Source organism: Pimephales promelas, chromosome 17 (genome assembly GCF_988280905.1).
Source record: "Pimephales promelas chromosome 17, fPimPro1.hap1.1, whole genome shotgun sequence".
In the NCBI taxonomy this organism is placed as follows: Eukaryota; Metazoa; Chordata; class Actinopteri; order Cypriniformes; family Leuciscidae; genus Pimephales; species Pimephales promelas.
In genome coordinates, this window is record NC_142785.1 from 8,025,218 (window position 1) to 8,051,731 (window position 26,514).

Below are 26,514 nucleotides of genomic sequence, written 5' to 3' on the forward strand. Positions count from 1 at the left end.
CACTATGTAACTTTTTTTTTTTGTTCAAAATTAACAACATGTAAATGGGTCAATACACCAAATTTTCTCCTTCCGTCACTCGTGTAATTGCAGTATCTGTCAGCAGGGACCCTAAACCAGCCCAAATCTTGACCTCTTTTCACCACGGCTGGCTGTTTGAGTTGAGTAAGATGACCCACAATACAGGAAGCAGACCATTTGTTTGAGTCTCAACATTAAATGTTTTATTAGGTCAGTTCTTGAGGTCATGAGTTGAGGTCACGTGGTTTGATTGACAGGACTGAGACCTGTGTGTTCCATCTAAGATTTCTGAATTCTGATTTACTGACACATACAGAGAGTTCTGAAATACAGTATTAAGAGCATGCTGCATATTTACCATAAAAATGTTAAGCAGAATATAAGTGAGGACGTCTTACTTGTTACATTTTTTGTAATAATACAACAATTACATATGCCTATTAAAAAACATAATAAAACAGATATTCGATTTTAAGCTTCAATCTCAGATGGTTTGGTTGCATATCATTATGGCTTATCGGTAACAGGTAAAATAAGAAAAGGAAATGATACTGTTTGTAGAATTTATGTCATAAATAATATTCTCTTTTTTTCCCACTATGAATAGTATTACTGCCCTTCATGGAAATGGACAGTGATGATAACAGGCAACGGTGTTCACTTTAAACTAGCTGAAATTAAAGAGAAAAATGGTTGATTTAATCAAAGTGTATCATATGGATTCATGTTCTAACAGTGGACAGCAGAATCAGTGTGATGAGTAATGGTAATAATGAGTTTCAGGTTTACAGAGTTATCAGCTGATTAGCTGCATTCAAAAATTGCATATACATCAGTTTTAAATCCATGGAGTGTCCAAAAAAAGTTGAACTATGGCTTTTGTGGTGTTGTTTTGTTTGTGTTTGTTCAGGAATCCCCTTAGTCTTGTCCTACCAGAGTCTCTACACATTTCATTTGTGTTTCATAACTGAAGGGAAATAAAAATAGGCGGGCGGAGCTAGGCTAGTATTACCTTTGTTGGGGGGACAAAATGTCACAAGGATGGCCAGACCACAAATCTCTGACCTTGTGGGAAATTAGCTTATAAGTCCTATTAAGTGATATTTTCTGAATATGTAAAAATGTGGAAATGTTTTCAGTGATAGGTGGGTTAGTGTGTGTGTGTTATTTACAAACATAGTAAAACAACTAAACCAAAAAATGGATTAATATAACAAACTGGCAATATTACATAAATACAACAAAACGTTAACTTAAATCAGCAACAATTGAAATCAAAAAAAGTAAATACAAACAGGTATTTGTATTCAGGAAAAGGCATCAAATAATTAGCATAATAAGAGAACATCTGATTTTTTTTTTTTTTTTTTTTTTTTTTTTTTTTACAGTATTTTATATTAAGGACCTTAAACCATAATAAATATAATATGAAAAAAAAAAACAGCTTACTGATTATTTTCTCTTCCATTTCATGCAACCAGTCCTGCTGATTTTGATGACATAAAACAAACATAAAACCATTTAAAATTACTGATACAATGAAGACACTTAATGAAATTTGATATTTTATGATAGCACTAAAAAATTATACTTGGCATGATTCCCTGTCATAATGAATCTATTTACTATATTTAAAGACTACCTCCTAAAGTACAAAAAAAAAAAAAAAAAAAACATGATTGGAATTGACAGCACCAGTAGTTTGGTATATTACATCCATTTCTTGGCCATCTACTTGCCAGAGAACATCACATAACTATACCTGGAAATTTGTAAGTTCCCATGTAGCCATCAGGGGGCGCTACTCGCTCTATATTGGACCCTCACATAAAATTAGGCAGATATTGTGGCAAAGTCAGTCTCTTAAAGTTCTTTTTGACAAACACAAATTCAGCATATAATTGCATCCATTACCATCATTGCACTCTCAATACAATTCATTTGGAGATAAACATTAAGTACATACCCTTTAGATTAGCACATGACCTTTACAGACACCAACATTTTTAAAATCTTGTCCTTTATCCTCAGAGAGCTCTTGCCTCTGACTTTTGTCACCTTCTGAAGGATGCAGGACCCCATGTGAAGGTTTACATTTAAACCACGACGTTAGGTCCGCGGCTCACTTTTTAGCAGCCACTCGCCGTTTTCTAGTAGCCAGCATGTCGTAGAAAGGATCCCTGCTAATGCTTGCCCTGTAGGATGACAACAGTTAAATGAATCGTGTTATTAATAAAAGTGCACATCCATATAAAACGATACGTTTCTGGAAGCAGTGAACCTGATTACAAAAAGTCAAATTGGGTGGCCCAGAGTTCCCGGCAGTCCCACAGGACATGCTGAGGCAGCTATTGCTGTAAAACAAAAGGCTAAACTGACTACAGAACAGTTCCACAATCCCAGTTGAGTCAGAGGACATGTGTTAACTAGACGCCTATAAAGCCACGGATCATACACAATGGCCTTCATGTCACTATATACTATAAGACCTGAGCATACGTCATTTCATGTAAAACAAGTCTGTTTTAAAACCAAGCAGGAAGACAAAAGCAGAGCCATGGCCAACAGCAAGAGGTTAAGTGGTCTTTGACTTCCCTTTCTCCAGTGATAATGCTGATCTATCCTCAGGAAAAAACATTTAACCTTGAAAGGACGTGGGTCGTTTTAGTTTTGTCAGCTCTTTAGTGTGATGTTTGTCCACCTCACTGCGTACAATTATTTTCTTAGCCCTCATTTTTGCCTTGTTTTCCAGTAAAAGCATCCTTAAAGCAAGATAATTGTAATTTTTTTAGTGTTTTCAGTGAATTCATTTAATTAATTGATTGATTTATCTATATCCACTCATTCAATCAATCAATCAATCAATATATATATATATATGATGAGTTCAGATGCAAAAGCCTCTAAATGCCATTTGAAATTTTCTTCTAAAATGATCATTTTTATCAAGCTCGTGTATTTAAGTTCAGTAATTTCACTTAAATGACAATTAATAGGTAATCTTCATTGCCATTTAAGTGAAATTACTGAACTTAAATACACGAGCTTGATAAAATGGTCATTTTAGAAGAAAATTTCAAATGGCACTTAGAGGCTTTTGCATCTGAACTCTTCATATATATATATATATATATATATTCATTCCTATTATATATCAATTTCTCAATATATCAATTGTATATATATATATATATATCAATATATATCAATTATATATATATATATATATCAGTGTTGTAGTACTCGAGACTCGGACTCGTCTCGGACTCGGTCTCGAGACCATATTTTAATGGTCTTGGTCTTGTCATGGACTCGTGTCCATTTGGACTCGGAATTGACTCGTACTCGAACATTTTTTTTTTAGGACTCGGAATTATTCCCGAGTCCACTCGAGTTCAATTCAAAATATTTTTCATGATTATTAATGTATGTTAATAAAATATTTCTTTAAATGGATTGACACGCCCAGTGATTGGTGATTTTCTAGTGCGCAACTGCGCATGACAAATTGTAATAAAATTACTTTTAACACCACCTACTATGTGGCCTTTTTGCCCTAAACTGATCATATTTTTTAAACTCTAAGTAAATTCAGTAAAAAAAAAAAAGGATTTCTCTAAGTAAATAAAAGTAAATTAGGTAATCAACCCTCACTGGTCTCGGTCTCGACTCGGACTCGACCGTCTCTGGTCTCGGACTCGACTCTCTCTGGTCTCGGTCTCGACTCGGACTCCAGTGAGGTGGTCTCGACTACAACACTGATATATATATATATATATATATATAATAGGAATGAATATATATATATATCAATATTTATATATATATATATATATATATATATATAGATATATATAGATATATATATAAATATATATCGCAATATATATCAATTATATATATATAATAGGAATGAATATATATCAATATATATATATATATATATATATATATATATAATAGGAATGAACCTCACTAAATGTGTTAGATTTCTGCACAAATTAAGAAATCAATTCAAAATATATTGTCTGAAAGCAAGTCTTAATATCCTATGGAGATTAAATTGATCACATTTTAAGCATTTCTACTGGAAAACAAATAAAAACATATTTCTGCAGTGCACAGGCAAGGTCTAAAACACTGGAAACACTCGCTTCATCTTATCTGCATGATGGCGATGTTCTATGATAAAAGAAGTCAATGCCCCGTTCTGAGAATCTGTGTGTGTGTGTATGACCTACAGCCGACACACATCGGTTATCTGAGAAGAGAATAATGAGGCCTGACACGATGAAGCCTTACTTGATGGATTTGATCCACTCTTCCTTCTCTTCCGGCGTGGGTGCTGATATTCTGTAGACAACGTGATTCCCCTCCACCACCTTCCCGTCAGCCTCCGTCTTGCAAGCCTTAATTACTTGCCCCTTATGACTGGAATTGTAAAGCTCAAAGCAATTCTGAAAGGTCAAAACATTAAACGGTCATTTCTACTTCAGCATTTCTTACTGAATATCTTAAGGGGACTAAAAGTAGGAGGGATAGCTCACCCAAAAATATAAAAGACCTATTAATTCCTCACCCTCAAGTTGTTCCAAATCTATATGAGTTTCTTTCTCCTTCTGAACACAATAGAAGATATTTTAAAGAATGTCTGGAATCAAGACAAAAGTTGATGTCTTGACTAACTTCCATAGTTTTTTTTTTTTTTTTTGGTTTTCACTAGGGTCAATAGGGTCCATCAGCTTTTTGGTTACCCAAATTCTTCAAAATATCTTCAGGTTGAGTTTGAGGGTGAGTAAATGATGACAGAATTGTCATTTTTGGGTGAAATATCCCTTTAAAGACTACCTAAAGATTCAGAATATGGTTTAACCAAGTGCTTGAAGAGGGACATACTGGTTTTCTTGGTTCCTCCACCTCTCTTATACTAAGATTCTCCAGTGGAATGATCCCCCGAGGCTCTTTGTCCTGTGAACACATGAGTTATCGACCTTAAATCCACTGTTTAAAGCAATTAGTCATAGTACTTAATCTGCAATATGTTTCCCTAAATGAGATGTAAAAGCATGATTAAAAAAGTGAGGGAACTAGGAGCACATTAAGAAACAACTGTCTGTCTCTTGGTCTAAATCTGGCACACAGCTAAGGGAAAGAATGCATTATTTCCTTCCACTTTGCTGATGTTATGACACAGCGGGGAGGTTGTTGCTTTGAGTGTTTTTCTAGTTATAGTCCATGAGCGTTAACTTTGAGGTCATGTATATGCCAGTGTACTCATAAACAGACAAAATTGCATGTGTACACATTTAACATGCATTTATTTACTGATGACTCATTCTGCACTACACATGATATGATGACATAATTCTAATTTTTAATAAACCCTTTACAGTAATACCAACTGTAACTAAGTGAAGAAAGTGCCTGTCAAGTCATTTTATTGCGTCTTGATTTAAACTAGTTTGTTCAGGTCAAATCCCTGATGTTGTGCTTTGAGAATGCTGGTGTCTGCACCACTGAAGACACTGAACACAGTGTTTACTCACTCTTTTACTCTCTGACTTCCGCTTCTATATGACCTTCCTTATTTTCACTCATATCTTACTGTCCGTTACATTTTCTTGATAAATTTTAAATTGAGTTATTTCCCAAACAGGAAATATCAAGAAGCTCTACTTACTGTTGTATATTCAAAGTAATATAGACAGTTATCTGTCAAAATGAACCACCTCCTCTTCCAGGTCTTCACTCTTCCCCCTGCAAGTTCAAATACAGATAATAATAATAAAAAAAATTAAGGGCTTATATAGTGGCAGAACCTTTACACTGTAAATACAGTTTTTCTCCGTCACTTTGGTGCATTTCTCACATCACTATTTACATTTGCACAACAGTTAGTTCAACCTCCACAACATGTGCACATCATAGTAGCAGTTTCTCATTCCTTCCAACAAATTACAAATGCTTTTGGACATGCATCAATTGCTTTCATACAACTCACTGCTTTTTTAAAACATTATCATTTGCTTATGTCATATCAGTCCAAATGAACTATACTTGTGAATGCTGAATAGTCATTCCATATAAAACTAATAGTCCTCGTCTCATTGCTTGAGTCATCACATACAAAAATGTTAAACTAGTTGTCAAAATCCGTCAAGCAAATTTTTTTAATCTTTAAAAAACCTTTTTTTATCCTAAATTGAACAATTTCTCGCAGGTGAACCTCAGCTTTCACTGATGAGAAGAGATGTGCATGAATGATTTGCAGCATATGTACAGTATGTTGTATCTTCAGTTTCAATATGTACTGTGATATTGTTTACAGTTGTGCACTGATCTACCCAAAGGGAGTTTACAGTATGTTTGTTGTAAATAAGGGTGTATTTTTATCTTTTGCACAATGCTCTGAACAAATTAGAATTGCAAAGACTATGCAGTAAAAATGTGAAACATACATATTCAGTGTCTTGTACTCAGTTACTGTACCTCACTACAGTAAATACAGTAATGTGAAACTTTACTGTAGTTTTCAAATGGCTGTGCAAATAGTTTATAGGACTGTCTTGAGCATTTTCAGGTATAGTGTCACCAAGATCTGACTTTTTTTGTATTGGCAAACACTTACAGAGTAAACTGTCATAATGAAAACATGACAAAGCCATTGACAAAGCCATCTTGTTCATAAACACCGGTGTTAAGACTTTTCATCTTCACGACACTGACATTTTCAATGACATGAATACCTGCTTTTGAGGAATGAGTTATCCATTTTGAGCAAGTGACACACTTTTGCAGGTTATCAACTAAGTTTTGTAGTTTGTACTAATTGTTTTGAGAACTGCATTAACTGTTGGGCAAATGTAAATAGTGATGTGAGAAATGCACCAAAGCGACGGAGAAAAACTGTAATAATAAAAAAAATTAAGGGCTTATATAGTGGCAGAACCTTTACACTGTAAATAAATCATGACATGACAAGGAATTAGTATAATCCCTGTTTCACACCAACTAACTGTTACCAAAATAGTTGATTATATTACGTAAGGGATCTTTACTTTAAAAATGAAGTGCTATAAAAGCTTTAAATGTCTGCCAATAACAGCATTATCTGTGTAATCCTGATCAACACAGTGAGATGCTGGATAACACCCGAATAAATTCAATCCACATTCTAAAAAATGCTTGAGTCAAATATGGACGAACGGACAAATATGGACAAATATGGACGATAGATAGATAGATAGATAGATAGATAGATAGATAGATAGATAGATAGATAGATAGATAGATAGATAGATAGATAGATAGATAGATAGATAGATAGATAGATAGATAGATAGATAGATAGATAGATAGATAGATAGATAGATAGATAGATAGATAGATAGATAGATAGATAGATAGATAGATAGATAGATAGATAGATAGATAGATAGATAGATAGATAGATAGATAGATAGATAGAAAGTAGTTTTAGCAGAAAGACGGACAGACAAATTTACAGATATACAAACCTAGTTTTAGCAACCATCCCTCTCTGTCTGGATTAAAGAATGTATGAGTTAGATCATTCCCATCATCTTCTGGAATTTTGAAAGGCTCATTCTTAATGCTTTCATATAAATTCTGTGGGAAAAGAAGACAATGTAAATGCATGTTCTATCATTACACAACTTGCAACTCTCTCCGTCACAGTATGAGGCAGAGACTCACTCTGAGCAGCTCCTCGGGCAGATCTCCTCCCTCGTTGATGCCCCGATTCATGAGGATGAACCTTTCCACAGTGGGCTTGTCTCTGACATTAGGGTTGTGGAGGCTAGTGTTGAGCATAATGACGGAGAACGAGAGAACGTAGCAAGTGTCTGTGGAGTGAAGAAACTCAGATCAGTCAGTCAGCTAGGTCCAGATTGGCAAATTAAATGGAGCATGTATGTAAATATATGAAGAGCATGCAACCCTCTTTTTTTCTTGTTTGAATTTTTTATTAGTTGACAGCTAAATGATACATTCTGAAAGCAGAGAGTTTGATGCCACATGCAGGCCACTTTTTAATGTTTCTGCATCTTTATGCATGATTCCACGCTGAAAGAAAGATATTAATCCTTTGGACATTCACAGACTCGCTTTATCAATAAATAATCATTTTGCTCTTTGTTTAAGCCCGGTGTGTTTCAACATTGCCGATATATCTGCCTCAATGGAGCAGATTTTGTACGGAGTGAGCTGTACCTCAAGAGATTGGGCCTGGCCAGTCTGGGATTGAGACTTTTTTATAAGGCTAAGCTTTTAGGCCAAATGATGGGCCAAAATGAGGGGTTCATGTAGAAGTCAAGCTTACTGCTGAGAGAAGTCATACTGTACCTGTGGACTGAAAGACACCTGGGTTACACTGGCAATATCGAGCAGCAAAGGCCTCCATCATTCGGTCTATCTTCTGTGCTTCACCGGGAAGTCTGAAACTCCACAAAAACTGCCTGACAGGGAGAGATGGAAATGAAACTTCAAATTATAATATTTGGTGGACCTTTCTCTCAAGGAATTCATGAAAGTATGTGTGATTTTATTTGGATTGAGTAACACAAGGACAATAATTGGCTCTAATCACATTATGCTCTAATCATGGAATATTTTGTCTCATTTTTCATTTTTCTTTGTGATTTGAACACTCATTCTAAGTTTTCTAGTCTTTAATAATCTTTTACCACTTAATAGCATTTGCAAAATGATAAAACTGAATGTTCAGTTAACATTTTCTGTAACATTTATAAAATCGAGGGAAAAAAAGTGTTTTAAACATTTAAACAACTAAATGTTTTGAACATTCAGAAACACAATTTTCATAACTTCAAACAAGCTTCTTATGAGCCGTGCATACAGAATGCATTCTCATTGCATTTTTTCCATTGTTTGTCTAGACTCACCTAAAGGATTATTAGGAACACCATACTAATACTGTTTTTGACCCCCTTTCGAATTCAGAATAGCCTTAACATGGCAATGATTCAACAAGGTGCTGAAAACATTCTTAAGAAATGTTGGCCCATATTGATAGGATAGCATCTTGCAGCAGTTGATGGAGATTTGTGGGATGCACATCCAGGGCACAAAGCTACCGTTACACCACTTCCCAAAGATGCTCTATTGGGTTGAGATCTGGTGACTGTGGGGGCCATTTTAGTACAGTGAACTCATTGTCAATGTTCAAGAAACCAATTTGAAATGATTTGAGCTTTGTGACATGGTACATTATCCTGCTGGAAGTAGCCATCAGAGGATAGGTACATGGTGGCTATAAAGAGATGGATATGGTCGAAAACAATACTCAGGTAGGCCGTGGCATTTAAATGATGCCCAAATGGCACTAAAGGGCCTAAAGTGTCCCAAGAAAACATCCCCCACACCATTACACCACCACCACCAGCCTGCACAGTGGTAACAAGGCATGATGGATCCATGTTCTCATTCTGTTTACGCCAAATTCTGACTCTACCATCTGAATGTCTCAACAGAAATCGAGACTCATCAGACCAGGCAACATTTTTCCAGTCTTCAACTGTCCAATGTTGGTGAGCTCTTGCAAATTGTAGCCTCTTTTTCCTATTTGTAGTGGAGATGAGTGGTACCCGGTGGGGTCTTCTGCTGTTGTAGCCCATCCGCCTCAAGGTTGTGCGTGTTGTGGCTTCACAAATGCTTTGCTGCATACCTCGGTTCTAACGAGTGGTTATTTCAGTCAAAGTTGCTCTTCTATCAGCTTGAATTAGTCGGCCCATTCTCCTCTGACCTCTAGCATCAACAAGGCATTTTCGCCCACAGGACTGCCGCATACTGGATGTTTTTCCCTTTTCACACCATTCTTTGTAAACTCTACAAATGGTTGTGCGTGAAAATCCCAGTAAGTGAGCAGATACTTAGACCGGCCCGCCTGCCACCAACAATCATGTCACGCTCAAAATTGCATAAATCACCTTTCTTTCCCATTCTGAAATTCAGTTTGGAGTTCAGGAGATTGTCTTGACCAGGACCACACCCCTAAATGCACTGAAGCCATGTGATTGGTGGATTAGATAATTGCATTAATGAGAAATTGAACATGTGTTCCTAATAATCCTTTAGGTAAATATGTAAACACGAGATACGTGGCTTTGCTTGACCATTGCGTTCACATCTTATGCAGCATCTTTGTGCATGAAACGCCATTCTAAAAACATAATGCTGAAGTTAAAATTTTTTCAACTTAAAAAAAGTCTCTAGACTTTGCACAAAATGTGCTCTGTGTCAATGACAAATGACTTAGGGTTAAATTCTGGATATTTAAATACAATGCAGATCTTAAAAGATAATGCTCACAATGCAATGCAAACAGCTGTCTCACCTCAATGCTTGCACCAGGTTGAGGTCAGCAAACTCATGAAGCTCCACAAACGCCTGCAAAACCTTAATGTTGAAGTCATCTCTAAAAATAAAGAGAAAAAAGTGTTTAATCATCAGTAGTTATTTCCTCATTATCTCTAAGCTCCATCTCCAGAGATACTCGCAATCAATTATTTTTATCTAAAGTCAATCAAAAGAGATTTTCATTTCCTTTTTTCTGTTTTCTACAACGGGTTTCACACCAAATACAAAATTAACAAGAACAATCATGTAAGACCATGTTTGGATAAAAAAACATATCATCATTTAAAAAAATGTAAAGGTCTTGTATATGTAAAAGCAGTGACAACAACATTAAAGGGATAGTTCACCCAAAAATGAAAATTCTTTCATCATTTACTAACCCTCATGTTGTTCCAAACCTCTATGTGTTTATTTGTTCTGCTGAACACAAAGGAAGATATTTGGAAGAATGTTTTAATCAAACAGATCTCAATCCCCATTGACTACCATAGTATGTTTATGGAAGTCAATGGGGAATGAGATCTGTTTGATTAAAACATTCTTCCAAATATCTTCCTTTGTGTTCAGCAGAACAAATAAACACACAGAGGTTTGGAACAACTTGAGGGTGAGTAAATGATGAAAGAATTTTCATTTTTGGGTGAACTATCCCTTTAAGTGTAATGAAGAGACGTACCACAGCATACACCTGAATACACAAGCTAAGACGTCCCCAAACTCCTCTAATCAGAAACACAATAATTACAGCTTCCAGCTCCCCCTCGTAAATACAATTAACAGTCATTGCTATGTTTTATGACCATACTTTCTAGTAGCAAACGAAATGGATGACTCTGCAGCTGAGCTTCAGGCTAGAGAATAGCTAAGACAACGGTTATCAACTTGGACAGGATGCCTATGTAGACAAGGCTATTTTTATATCTAACAACTATTGCACTGTAGTTCAAGCTTACTCTCTCTTTTCTGTCTACTTACTCAGTAAACCTGCCTCGAGGGAAGACGTTGAGCATCTAAGTTGATGCAAACCTTTCTGGCAACGATCATACCTTTATTTGACTTGATACTGACAGAAGTAGCACTGGGTAGTTTGAGGCAGATTACAAACTGCTGGGTAGTTTCAAGGCAATAATAATGTTTTATATCTAATCACGTGTTGAGATATATCGGTATGGGTGAGATAAGGCACCTTCACGAAGTCTGGGTTATATGCTAAATATTGTTTTGGACATGTGGTCATTCTCAGCTGTTTCAAATAGGGGAAGTCATGTCCTGAGACTGAGAAAGGAAAGGTCTTATCTAACATAACACATATATTTTACACAAAGACTGGTCTTGCCATGTGAGCGAGAGCAATGTGACATACCGTTCCCCTAAATAATCTCCTATGACAGTTTTGTTCAAGCCTTCGCCTTTATAGAGGAACTGAGCGATGTCCCCAGGTGTGTGTTGCAGAAGATCATTCTCCAAAAGAAATTGGATTCCCTGCAAGGGTGTTTGAGATGTTAACCACTTCATGATGTTTGCTTAAGCTCAAAATAATACATGACCCAAGACATCATTTTATTATACGGCAAAGTAAATAAAGAAAAAACAACCAGAATACCTTTTTAGGATCCATATTGAATTTCTTTCTTCCAACAGCAATCTGCTTGTTCCTCTGAGTGCTTTTGCTGTAATGTGATGTAAAATAACAAATATGAACGAATATTGTCTTCGTCTCAATTACTATTCTGTAATCTGTAAGAACAAGAAGAAACTTACGTCTCCCTGACACATGTTAAATTCTCAATCTCTGTCATGACTTCTGAGATCTCAAACTTTAACCTCTGAAAGAATCAGAAAAAGTCGTAACTTAAGTTATAGCACTGGTTCTAAAGTTAATCAAAAATCTTTCTTAATAATCTCATACTTAATATAAAACACATTCCACCACAACACAAATGACATCCAGCCTCCATTAATGGGAACTTATGGTGAGGGTGACATGATAAATGTCAATCATTGAGATATGACAATGACTACATTAAAGCTGATACCTCAATGTCATCTAGCAACTCCTTTTTCCTTCGTCTAATGTTGGACAGTTCATCTCTCTCTTCAAGTGAAAGATCTTCAGGCACTGTTGAGAGACAAATGTGACATTAAAATGGTTCATCTAATAAAAAAGATTCAAAGAATCCAAAGAAGCTGTATAGCCATATCCCTGACCTAAACCTAAATCCCAAAGTGCTGTGTAAGACATAAAAATCTAGAGCACATTTATCCTCATAAATAATGTTAAATCAACTCAAGAAGGAAGCTTTACATTTGAGTTTTAGATAGCCTAAGTTAGTGTTGTCAAGACCACCTAAACCCAGACCAAGACCAGAGTGTATCGAGACCGAGACAGGACAAAGACTTTTAGGGGCCGAGACCAAGACCGAGGGAGTGCGAGACCAAATCAAGACCAAGACCAGCGCCCCACACTACCTGACACAATAAAATGTGAAACATGATCAAAAGAGATTGATCTGAAATCTTCTCAGATTGATCTGAAAGATCCACATTCCAATAAAAACAGAGATATTTAACACTCAAAGCAGAAATAAACCATCTTTATTCAATACTCCTGGGTGACTTCCATCATTTAGTACAGAATGTAAAACAAGTCTTCACGTTTCTTTTATTAACAATACATGAACATGAACACATGGGTGACAAGCAGGCCCAGGGGTAACAAAAATACATAATTAGCAATGACCAATGAGTCACGTTATTGCTTGGATTTGAATAAGTACGTTTTACATACAATAAAAGCAAGGAATGTTAACAAAAAAAATGAGTCAATATACTGGCAAATTAGTGATATTTCTACTAGAGCCAGACCGATATATCGGTAGGCCGATATTATCGGCCGATATTAGGCATTTTCCAAACTATCGGTATCGGCAGTTATAATGGCCGATAAATTAATATTTCAAAAATAAAATAAAAACGGACAAAACACGCTTGAACCATGTCATGAGTGTTGGAGTTGTATAGTTTGTCCACCAGAGGGCACTCTACACCGTTCCTGTTGGCAAGCTAAACACTCATAGACTAGCTAACCATAAAGCTAGCTAATGCCAATATCATCAGTCTGTTCTGTTGTGACAATAAAAGAAACAAGTTTCTTTTTAAAATGCATTATCATATTATTTTAGTTAAAACTCATAAATAACTAAAAATAACTAATGTTAGGGAAATCTGTTAATGTTTTGTTGCGCGTTTCTGAAATAAAAAATAAATAAAAAAATTATCGGCCGATATATCGGAATATCGGATTTTAAAACCAAAAAATGTTTGTATCGGTATCAGCCTTCAAAATCCTTTATCGGTCGGGCTCTAATTTTTACAGTTATGGTCTTGTCTGGTCTTAAAAAAAAATAAAGAGTCCTCAATGTCCGAGACCGAGACAAGACCGAGACCAAAAGCGTTTGAGTTCGAGACGAGACCAAGACAATCAAAAAGTGGTGTCGAGACCGGCCTCGAGTACTACAACACTAGCCTAAGTACTTCACTTCTTCAGGACACCTATGGTATGACCCAAATGTTCAAGACAACTTGACCTTCCATGATAAAAGGGATCCTGCATCTAAGAGACTATAAGCCATTCCAACTTTACAACATTAAGTGCCCACTGTCTGAAACACAGAAGGTTCTAGTAAAGAAAATGTACCGAGTAATCACATACTCATCATCTCCGCAGAGTGTCCCATATCTCAGTGGAGGTTTCAGATACTTAAGTCACAACATACAATTAACTCCTGAACTGACTATAATTATTTCTATTACTTTCACAAGTAGGAGAGTGTTTTGCTTGTGGCTCAGTACTTGTAAATGTGGACACCATGAGTGCATTATGTAATTGTACCCCGGGCGCAGCAGGATTAGACAAGAGACGGGCTAATAAGAGGGGCAGGGGGGAATTTCCTGCGGTTGTCTGCTTCTGCCTCATGACAATGGAGGGGAAGTTGAGAATGAGTGCATGAATCAAGGTTCAACCTTAACAATAACATTAAAGGCTGATTCAGTGCAGTCAATCAGAGCTCTTATATTAAGTGCAATGGTCTTTTTTCATTCTTTTATTATAAAAGCCATACTAAATCTTAATGAGGAGCCATTTGTTCATTACGCAACACAGTCTGGATTTGGTCAAATGTAACTAGTATGGAAGAAATGGGGTAAAAATAGAATATTGCTTTGAGATATGAACATTATGTGCCTACAACTTGCCTGTGGAGTTGGCAAAAATCACTAGAACAGAAGTAAATTCCCTTCTAATGAAATTAAGCCACATTTGCCTGAGGCTCATGGTGAACATTGTCTTCATTACGGCATTATATGGAAGGCATTATTTAAAGATTATCAAGCTGCTTTCTATATTATTCATATAAATTGTATGTTGAATTTTTGAAAAAAAAAAAAAAAATGCTAAAACTTCTGCCACTAGTGCTGACATCATCACCACCCTGCACCTTGTCTTGTGGGAAAAAAGGAATGTCGACGGCATGCAAAACTGTCAATTCAAATCTTCATTCCTTCAGCATGACTGACACTTTGCTTGGAAACAATTACAGCTGTTTTTGAAAAAGACTGCAGTGTATTGAAATTCAGCATTGCCTAAATTAGTCAAAATTCAACTGAAAATCACTAAGTCTGGGGTCAGTAAGATTTTTTAAAAAAAATGTCTTTTAACAAGGCTGCTGTCACAGTTTGGGTTTTGTTTCTTGTTCCTGGTTCTTGTCTGTCATGTTCCCTTGTCTGTTGTGTCATGTTGTCATTGGTTGATTGTTTAAATGTTCACAGGTGTCCCTTGTCTCGTTGTTAGTCCAGTATGTGTGTAAGCCATAGACTGTAAAAAAATATGGACGTAGTGTCCGTGACGTCACCCATAGGTTTCTGAAGAGCGTTTTTGAGGCCTAAAGTGGGCGTGGCCGGCCGGCGCCATCTTGGCAGTGCGTCACCTCTCGTCACTACCGGATAAAGTAAAAAATGGGCAAAGAGGCGGGACGCGGGTGGAGCTGAGGTGCTAATGCTATGCTACTGCTCTACTCCCTCGCGCTGAATTGACAGCTGATTGAAAAAGTAAAGCCAATGGTTAAAGTTCATGTTTTGCCCTTCGAAATATTATAATAGTTAAGACGTAACTAAAAGTGAGACTATTTACTTTCCTTTTTTATCAACTTTATTAATCTCACAAGGGGCATGTATACAAGTACATAACACAGATCACACACATTTCTCACAACATACAGTCAACTATCGCATCGTGATGCATTATTATTCTGCTAGTTACAAATCTATTAATTACTTAAATATTGCTCTAAGCTTGTGCATGTGACAGTGATTCTTCAAGGCAAGCACACATGTCAGTCGGCATCTCACGTCAAGTTCGTAAAGAGCTTTAATTTAGTCCATTTTACAATCTGATTTTGGCCGCCTCTCAGTTTCTCAGATGGGTCAAACCAAAGATATTACCTCAGAACTTCAAGTAAATGAACTAGAAATCCGCGCTCATTCAAGGGTGTGCATCTGTTGCATGGACGGAGAGAAAGCAATAAAATCATCAGACATCCATTAGTGCATGAGGGAAACAGCTGGAAACACAGCGCTGGTTATTCTCTCCATGCTCAACACGACGGAATCCAACGGCGTGCACGGGCGAAGGTATAATACATGTATTAAATTGTATGAAATAATCCCGGAAAAGCATAAACACAGCTGAGGGTGACGCTAGACAGCAGACAAACGACTAGCAGTGAAAGCGGCCGCAAGAATCCACCTGTCACTCAAGTGGCCACGCCCTTAATTATGCAGAACGTTAAGGCTTAAATATCATTTAAACAGATGAGTTGTAAAAAAATTCACCCCCCTCACAGTTGTCATGAAGGGAAAAATGAGCTCTATAGGCCAAAGCCACGTTTTGCTCCAGGCTGTAAACATGTTTTTTTCTGCTGTAAAGTTGGGCATTTTAACATGGGGGAGATACAGATTTGACTCGCTTCTGCAGCCTGCCTCAAGCGGCCACTCGATAAATTGCAGTTTAATTCACTTCCGTGTTGGCTTCAAGCGGGAGACGGGGAGGTTGCCGCTTGGTGTAAGCCCTGTCTCTTCAGTCTTTGTGAGTTCTTAAAGCTGCACTATGTAACTTTTTTTCAACCTTCATAATATTTTTCCAAAACCCTTGAGATGGTACATCGAATTACAATTGGTTGAATGACAGGTCTGCCATAGCCTGATGTGGTCTGTATTGCTTTTACTGGCACTCTGTAACTTCGGGGAGCGGGTAGGAACCCGAGCACAAAAAGAACTAGAAAATTCGACTGCTTTACGGCATACGTCACTTCCCCCACTTCCTCAAATTCTGACAGGAGACCCCAAAGAGCGTTTTTTTCCCCTCTGTATGTTGTCATGGCTGAAGCAGCAAATAAAACCAAGAAGCCATAGGTTTTGTCGGAGGACAGTAGAAAGAGAAAAAGGGAGAGTGGCTAAATAAAAGGCTGGACGAGTACCAATATGGTCCAGCGTTAGCTCACTGGCGCCACTCATCCATAGGGTACGTCAAAATGAGCGAACGAGTGATTTTTTTTATACTAACACTATTTTAAAAGCATTAATTTGTCATACTACTCCACAAAATTGTAACTAAGTCCCCCGACTCCAGTCCGGTGCATCAATCTTCGCCCGCCTAGCAAACGTGAAGTGCGTCAGAAACAGAGCGTGCACGATCAGTTTACTGTTAGCAATGTGTTGTGTAGCTTCGTCCCTCGCCGCATCCATTGTAGACTGCATTGCTTTCTTTTGAGGGTGCAGAGTTCGCGGTATCGCTTGTCAACAAATGCACGCGTGTAATCCATAGTGTAACCATTCACTTTTTTCATTTTAAATAGTGTGTAATGTTGCTGTTGGTGCATGAACAGTATCTGCAAAGTTGCAGCGCTGAAAGTTCAGTGTAAGCAGAAATATCTTTTAAAAATCAGGAAGTATAATTGCCTACAAAAACGACTCGATTGGGACTACAGCTGGGTTTTAGACGTCACTAACCCATACATTTACATCAACCCTCCCTCCGAAAAATGCAAAAAAAGGGCATGCGCATATTTCTGCGGCTCGTCGAGTGTGTTGTGTTCACCCAGCTCTTCAGGTCTTCTGTGTTCGAGCTTCCCGCGGACGCTGTACTTCGTCAACAATGGATAAAATTTATGTTTGATTATGTTCCTGAAAATGACATAATCTAGCTCTCTGTGCTGCGCATTTACGAAAGACAGCTTCCAGAATCTCCACGAGTTCAACACCGGATTCAACAAGAAACTGTTACTAAAACATGAAGCAGTTCCACTTCTACTTTAAAACCAGAGGCAGCAGTTGTTGGGCCACAACCTGTAAGTAGGCTAAGACTTCATCATTTTAAATGTATTTGCATGTATAATTCCAGACGTAGCCTTGTGTTTTATTTTTTTATCAAATGCCAGTGCTCGCTTTCTAGCTACTAGGCTACTAGTTATGCTATTTTGTGTCTACAACAAACGCGTACAAACATTATGGACCTGAATTTGTATAAGTACTAATGTTTTAAACATATTTCTCATTTATGCTTTATGACGTTATTTTCGATTTGATCAGGAACATAAACTAATGCCAACGCTGTTTGAGTATAACATTAGTAGCCAGTCAGTTGCCATTGTTGCCAGTCAGATGCTATTGTGTTAAACAAACGTGTATAAAGTAAAAAAATTTAGCAAACTATTATTCAGAAACGTTTAGTAAGTGCTGTGTGTGGTGAGGTTCTGCTCGACTCTCCACATCGCCGCTTTCTCGGTCTGATTCTGCCTCAAACTGATACTGCAGTATCGACCTTTATTTACATCTGGACCGGAGCGCAGACTCGTTTTGCCCGCAAAGGTAATGGGCGTTAACCATCCGGACAACGTGAGCGACAGTTTAGCCAATCACCACACACCAGCCCAAACTAACCAATCTGAGCCCACTGCCTGTTTCTGAGGGAGTGTTTTCATAGACTCAGGAAGTCGACCGGTCGTTCGGGAGACAGAGGAGAGCGCGGCTGACAATAAAAGTGAAGTTTATGAAAAAAAAGACTTAAAAAAAAAGAAAAACCACGAATACATGTTATATTGCACCCCATAAACACAATCATGCAAAGAAAAAAAGCAGTAAACCCCCCCCCTTTAATAAAGTGTGCTGCATTTGGATCCTGCTTGAACCACCTCTTCGTAACTGCTGCAATTTAATTTGAGTTTGAGTTTGATTTGGGTGTGTTAGCATGTGTTTTAGTTCTGCTTCCTATGTTATATTTTTTCATTGATTTGATGTGTTGCAACTTGCACCTGATGTTCATTACATTGATTACTTTGTCTGTGTATTTATACCCTTTGTTTAAGTTTATTGTCCGTTCTATTCATTATATCGTTTGTCCTATTCCAGTGTTTGGCATTGTATATTCCTCCTGATTTTGTTTCTTTTAAGTTTGGTATGGACTAAATCAGCTCTTTATTTCATCCCTGATGCAGCCTACGCTGACAGTAATTCAGTGAAATTATATTACAATTTAATTTCAGTTATGACAAAGCAAATTTTCAGTCTTCAGAGTAATCCGAACCTTTGTGAATCACTGTAATATGCAAATTAGGAGCTCACAAAACATTTCATATCAATGTTTAAAACAGTTGAGCTTCTTAATATTTATAATGGAAACTGATTTTAAAAAAATCTTGATTTTTCAGTGAATAAATTAAAAAGAACAGTATATATTTTTCATAGAAATCGTATTTATTATTTTAGAAATGTATTTATTGTCACATTTGATTACAAAAAAGTTCAATCTTATTGACCCCAAACTTTTGAACGCTAGCATACGATCTTAGGAAAAGATTAATTGTATTCATGTTGACGTTCTGGGTGTAAATGCGGGTATTAAAGGTTTGCAGGATGCTTTGCATCCTGGCCTCTAACACCCGTTTAATAAACACACTGGCCTCAATCCCTCTAACTATATCTTATCCTTATTCGCAATCGCGGCATAGAGACTGCCAGCTGCTCCAAATGCAGGCTTACCCATTGATATTAACCACACACTCAGACCAGGACCCACAGGACAGGAAGTGTGTGGCACACATAGATGTGTCCCATCCACTACCCTATCCAAACAAGATAAAAATGCACAAAGGCTTATTTAGGCTATATGTTGGTCCATTATCTTCATTGCTAGTTAACGCATCTGTCAATGATCATGAAAATATTACAGTAATATAACCAGCTACAAAGTTTCAGAGATTCTTTGAGCCTGATAGACATGTTAGACTGTTTCTACCTTTTAATTGCACTTTTAATACCCTGTTTTCCAATATAAGGAATGATACTTCCATCACTGTTAACCAGTGAGACAGATGGAATGGGCAGAGAGCTTATCTCTATTCAAAAGAGAAAAAAAAGTTGCTTTCTGAACCATGTGTGCTTTTCTTTATCCTCTTAGAGCCCCCCGAATGTGTATTTATCAAATAACAGTATTAGCAAAAAAAAAAAAAACATTTGGGATACCCACAACATCTGCTTCTACATTCACAGTTTTAAGTCTATATTTAGTTAAGTCTGTATTCATTGGATGGATGAAGCCAGACAACACTTCTAATGTAAAACAAAAAATCCTGGACATTTGTTTTATGGGTGTTTTATAGCACATCTTTATAAAATCCTTTTGAAATACTGTTCAAAAGTTATAGGTGAGTGAGATTTTCTTTTTTGAAAGAAATGAATACTTGTATTCTGTACAAAAAAAAAAAAAAATTTCTCAAGTAAATGCAATTCTTTTAAACTTGCCATCAATTAAGTTCTATTTAAATGTACCTAGTTTGAAATATATTTTAAATTCAATAAATATTTGACAATATTATTGTTTTTACTGTCATTTTGATCAAATAAAGGCAGCCTTGGTAATGCACTCATAAGAAATTTCTCAACAAAACATTAAAAAAATCTTACCCACCCCAAACTTTTAAACAGTATAACATTTTTTATAGAAAATATTATACAATAGACCAAATCTGTCTCTAAAACCCACATCCCCTTCAATGTCTCTTTCTGCATTAACAAAACCTGCAAATGATAAAGACGTAAAGCCCAAGAATGCACGGCTGCCGAATCCAACATTCCTGACATGAAAGAGATGGGGCTTTGGGACGGTCCTGACTCAGTGGGTGGAAAACTGGACAAGGCTCTTTTGTACTACGGACAGTTTGTTTTTAAATCTCCTGCTGGGAAAAAATGGTTTGACAAGCCCATCAAAAAAGTTATTTAGGTTTTTAACTTTCCACTTAAAAATATTTGCATTCGATAACAGTAATTCACCATCCACTCACTTCACCACCGTTCAACTGGTGCTATATAAGGGAGGCTCTCCAGACTTTCTTCAAATCAATTCCATATGTGGCACTTAGAAGACAACAAACACTGAACGCTAAAAGCTCTCTCTCCTTCTTCATCCAATGGCAATAATCCGGATGCAACCACATGTTTAACATCACATTCACAGATTAAACCTCATATCAAAATCTCAATCGACAGCAAACATAAACATCAAATCTTGTGCAGCATGACATCTCAGATCTATCAGTAATCAGAATGGATATTACACGCCAGTGAAATGAAAAAATACAATGTTTTTGATAATAATAACATGGCTGACATTGTCTTGACCTTAAGCAGATTTGCCAGGCACGGAGTCCTTCAGATCTCTGCTAGTGCAGTCACACCATTGATGAGGTTTTGACCACTGCCTGTGTCATACCTGGTGCCAGACGGCTCCTCAGGAGAGCCTGGACCAGACACCGGTGCCATCAGACAATGTTAATGAGTGCCAGGCCACACGGTCTCTCCTTTAATCAGTCTGAGAACGGTCTGTCCCTTTGTTGGTCCTTAGAAGTAGCGGCTCCTAGCCGTAAATTTACGTAGGCAGATTCTTGGTCTTAATGGTAGTTTAGGATTTTGTAAGCTTTATATTCTAATCGCTGAACACATCACATGCACTTTTGGCAGATTTGTAATGTAGTTGCGTTATTCAGCCTAAGGGTGGCGCTCTAATGGTTATTGACAGACTTTAGTACACACGACAAACACATAGAATGTCATTTACCGAGGAAAACAAAGTCATGTCTATTCAACATAACTACAGAACACAACTCTAGGCCTGTAAAGTCTATTCTATGAAAGCTTGTTTAAACCACAAAATAAAAAATAATAAATAAAAAAGGTAACTGCGCCTTTTTATCTCAAAATGCTGACTTTTTTCTCACAATTGCCAGTTAAAAAGTTAGAATTGTGAGATTAAGCTGCAATTGTGTTATAAAGTCAGAATTGTGATATAAACTCACAATTGCGGGAAATAAACTCATAATTCGGACTTTTTCAGAATTGCATGTTTCTATCTCGCAATTCGGACTTTATAACATGCAATTGGGAGATATAAGTCAGAATTGTGTCATATAAAGTCGCAATTGCGTGCTATAAAGTCAGATAAAAGATAAAAGGCTTAATTCTTGCAATTGTGAGTATATATCCTGAAATTCTGACTGTATAACTTGCAATTGTGAGTTTATATTTCACAATTCTGACTTTAAAACACACAATTGTGACTGTATTTCACGCAATTCTGACTTTATATCTCCCAATTCTGAGAAATAAAGTAGGGCTGTCAAACGATTAATTGCGATTAATCGCATCCAAACTAAAAGTTTGTGTTTACATAATATATGTGGGTTCACTGTGTATAATTATTTTGTGTGTATATATATATATAAATACACACACATGCATGTATATTTAAGAAAAAAATATTATTTATATATAAAATATTTATATTTATATAATATAAATTATATATAAATCTATACACAGTCTATAAATCTATAATCTATATACACAGTATATACATGAAATATTTCTTAAATATATACAAGCATGTGTGTGTATTTTTATATACAAAATAATTATATACAGTGCACCCACATATATTATGTAAACACAAACTTTTATTTTGGATGCGATTAATCTCGATTAATCGTTTGACAGCCCTAAAATAAATTTGTAAAATGTTCTATTCTGTGGCGGAAACAAGCATCCATATTATTCATATGCAAGTTTAAACTAAAGGATGTACGCTTTCATTCATTTGATAAGCTACTCCACATTGGTAGAACAGACATGCCAACTAGTAACTGACCTGATGCAGACTAAATATACACATACCTGAAGTGGATTGATCGTATTGGTCAGGAGCGGGGTTTACATAAGGAAATGTGAAAATAAGTGCGGCAATCTGAAATCTGCCCTAATTACTCAATTAGCAAGCGCTGCAGTTCCATGTTTCGCCACATTGGAAATTGGTGGTGCTGTAGAGCAAGGGAGAGCTCAGAGACCATGTCAAACTTTTATGACTTAAATTAGTCTAGAAAATCAGAAAAAATTTTTTTTTTACAATTTATTATTAATTCAGTGTAAAAAGGACATCAATTTGTGGTTCTGATAAGAGGGCTCTCCTTGACATCATGGTCTTTCTTTGCAGTCAACCATCTGTCGCACAGAAACTGATGGAAAATGGTTCTCCATTTGTTTTTTCCCACGGTAAGATAAGACAAACTAGCCATTGAGTCCAAGGCTTTGAAGTTTTTCAGGATCATGATACAAGAGGAACTGGAAAGACCTACTGAGCTAATGGTACCTCTATCTGCTTTCTTGTTCTTGTAGACATTTACAATTGGTCTTTGTCAGATAAAGTGATTACAGCAGTAAATCAGCACAGCAATGAAACTGGCTGCATGCTCAATGCTGCTTTAGATGTCTGGCTTTTAGTTCTACACTTTATAAGCAGAATAATTTGAGAAGTATCTGAAAGCCCACTGGTGCCTGTCCAAGATGTATTCAAAATGGGCAAGCTCTGAAATCTTTCCAAAATGGTCATCACAAAATATCCCATGGACCAGGTGGCTACAATCAGTGTAGTACAGTTCAAATTAATTTGTCAAAGTTTCAAATATAATATCTAAGGAAAGAACAATGGAAACCAAAGAAATAAACAATATCTTCCAATCCCTTAAAAGTAACCGTGGAAAACATATCCACCAGAAATACCATACTTCCTATAGTTATTTGTAACTATTCTAGAATAAAAAATACATTAATATCTCAAATGGTGCAAGACGCTTTCGGAATATGTCATTTACATTTTCATTTCAATTTAATTTCATTTTTTTTATTTTTCTTCATCTAACTTGTGCTAACATTATGCAATACTAAGTTATTACATTATTACTAACAATAATAGTGGTTTAAGCTATCTATATAGACAAAACTATGGTTTATTTGGCAGTGTCCGAAATCGCCCTTTATATCGCCCGTTGGTGGTGGTTGGGGGTCCCCTCTTGGAGTGTGGGATGTCCATGAGGGGTTCTGATATTCAGATTCTATTCAGATTCTGATATTCAGATATTCAGCCATGATGCCTTCATACCTTGGAAGGCATAATTTTTAAGCTTTCGGAAGAAGGCTATGTTAAATGTGTTTATAAATGGAGTGTATTGATTTGCGAAATGTAAAAATGGATTTAAAAAAAGTGGATTTGTATACAAATAAAAAACATTGTGACAAGCAATGTTTGTTGTTGTAGCTTCTTATGGAACCATTTTCTTTGGTGGAGAAGATAACTAACCCTTTTTGTCTGAAATGTAAGTTAATTAGTAATTGTTTGTTGAACTGTTGTATAAAGCAACGTCACTCTCCCAGTTGTGTTGTTGTATTGAATGTCAACCCCGCTGGTTATATTAGCCTACGGCACTCAAATGATACTGCTCAGTTTTAAAATAGCATTTTCTAATTAATAAATGTGTTATTTATGCAGAGCTCTATTAAAAAACGAGCACTTGACTAATTAAATGCTTCATTATCCCTCTTGGCACCACAGCTGTACTCATAAACATCTCGCGAGCTACTTCAAAGAATCCCACATCAAACAAACTGACGACCTACATATGGACAGCCATATGAACGGAGTAAGACAAGTACGAATGTACGAATTCTTATCAAACACAGTGACAACTTATTGACAAAAACAAGAACACTGGCAATTTCAAGTAAAAATGAAACACCTTTTATATAAAGCAAAAACTGTTAGAGTAAAAATAAAGTATCACCAATGATCCAGTCGATGATAAAAGTATAGTAGAAAATATTATATTAAAATGTACTTTTTTCACCTACACACCCCGTTTAGTGCTGATATAGTGGTTATCTTCACAGTGAGTAAACCGTTTGAGTTCTCTATATAGTGTTCGGGCATCAAAGTGCGTTTCCAATCAACAGCACGCGCCTCTTACGCTCAAAAATGCTGTCTAGATAGGCAGCTCACTCGGGTTTTGAGACAAACCAGAGACTGACAGCTGCTTATGCTTGCAAAAAACAGAAACAGAAACCTTACCTCGGTTATCTTCATCCATGTTCATGCTGCGAAGATACTTGATGTAGCCTAAAAAACGTCCTGCAGTAACAGATTACTACCCTAATATTACCACACTGGCCAAAATTAAATCACATTAGGATACACACTGCACTCATCGTAACCCTATTGAGGGGCAGCAATACATTTAATTCGCATAATCCATAAATTGCTGCATAGACGGACATAAATCCTGGTGAAACAAATTAATATGCAGCCCGCTGCACGCCAGCTTCCATTCGCCTTCATCCACAGAGAGACTGTGAAGAAGAAACAGATTCATTTAGCCAACGAATAGAGGCTCCGCCCATCACCATAATCTATGAATACTATGACTGGTAAGTGATTGCGTCCTGGTTTTTACATCTAGTCTAAATAAGAAGAATATATATATATATATATATATATAATTTTATACAGTATATATAAATAAAATCAAAAACTATATATATATATATATATATATATACAGTATATATATAAAATTCAAAAGAATGTATATATATATATATTTGTAAATATTATATTTGATATGTAAATTTTATATATAAAGAAAATCAAAAAGAATATATATATATATATTCAACATTCTATTTCTAATGTGTTGATGTTGAAAGAGAGAAAGGCATGCTTTATATTTATTTTATATTAATTATATGATAAATATTTTTTCATAATTATATAATATGACTAATATTAATATAATAGAATTAATGAATGAAACATATTTATTTATGAATATCTAGGCTAATTATATTTTTGCCACATGGTCTAAAAACTAAATATGTCTTGTAACAATATAAGAGACCTGGAAAAATACCTAATGAGGTAACATGCAATATCCCGAGCTTCAATCAAATCCAAGAGTGATGTCAGCTAGTGGTGAAGAATACCAGGCCCCTGACTGTATGGAATACAGGAACTTGCCTGTTTTCCGGACACCACTTGTCAGCTAGCATTAGTCACACAATTTACCAGGTAAGCTGAGGTCATGGTCTCTCCAAGTTCTCACCTTTTGTGTCATGAATTTCAGTTCTTCCATTTTATCATTTCCATCTTAAGTGCAAAGTGTTTTCCGAAAAATCTTGCAACATCCAAATAGCTTAAAAAGGTGATTTCCACTTGGAAGCATGACAACCTCTGATACTGTATCACTTCATTTACATGCTTTGAATGCCCCATTTGGAATTCTTAACAAACAGGTTTTGTGTTTTGCAGCTGGCATAATTAAGTCCAAGGAACTGTTGTAAACCTTCAATTCAAAACAGTTGTCCTCGTGTCTCCTAAACTGACTTTTAATTATTTAAATGATCACATCTGAATATGTTATGTAATGGATATGAGAATTAAAGGGCTGAACGTAATGTTCTGTGACTGCAGCACACAGCCAGGCCCTGTGCGTGAGGAAACAACTATGAAGTAGGTGTAAGGAAAACAGGGGCTTCAGGGTGGGAATGACATCCTGTGTGGGAAACAGATATCCGCTGAACCTCATGAAGATAATGTTGTTTGCATTTTCTTCCTTTTTTTCCAAGGCAAAAAAAACCTCTCCCATGAACTTGACTTGTAACACC

At 36.3% G+C, this 26,514-nt stretch overlaps 1 protein-coding gene across 2 annotated transcripts; it reads right to left on the bottom strand.

The window, feature by feature from the left end:
• Positions 1-1,863: 1,863 nt before the first annotated feature.
• cyth3a (cytohesin 3a) lies at positions 1,864-25,213 on the bottom strand. Of its 2 annotated transcripts, none has more exons than XM_039688012.2 (13): positions 24,923-25,213; positions 12,456-12,538; positions 12,181-12,245; positions 12,023-12,089; positions 11,783-11,901; positions 10,397-10,477; positions 8,386-8,498; positions 7,738-7,886; positions 7,539-7,650; positions 5,702-5,778; positions 4,918-4,989; positions 4,324-4,478; positions 1,864-2,216 (listed from the first exon to the last, which is right to left on the bottom strand). In XM_039688012.2, exons 1-13 carry the CDS (start codon positions 24,945-24,947, stop codon positions 2,144-2,146), a joined length of 1,191 nt encoding a protein of 396 aa, XP_039543946.1. In that variant the 5' UTR covers positions 24,948-25,213; the 3' UTR covers positions 1,864-2,143. The 2 variants fall into 2 exon arrangements, with proteins under 2 accessions (XP_039543946.1, XP_088977987.1); XM_089121861.1 differs by lacking the exon at positions 24,923-25,213 and adding an exon at positions 16,382-16,487.
• Positions 25,214-26,514: the final 1,301 nt, after the last annotated feature.

Bases quoted from the DNA above. Each gene is read 5' to 3' on its own strand.
- cyth3a (XM_089121861.1), bottom strand. From the start codon at position 16,418: ATGTTAAAATGCCCAACTTTACAGCAGAAAAAAACAT. The intron at 12,539-16,381 runs GTTTACAGCCTG...GTCTCTCAACAG, and splicing joins TTTACAGCAGAAAAAAACAT to TGCCTGAAGATCTTTCACTT. The intron at 7,887-8,385 runs GTACAGTATGAC...TTCACTCCACAG, and splicing joins AGGTGTCTTTCAGTCCACAG to ACACTTGCTACGTTCTCTCG.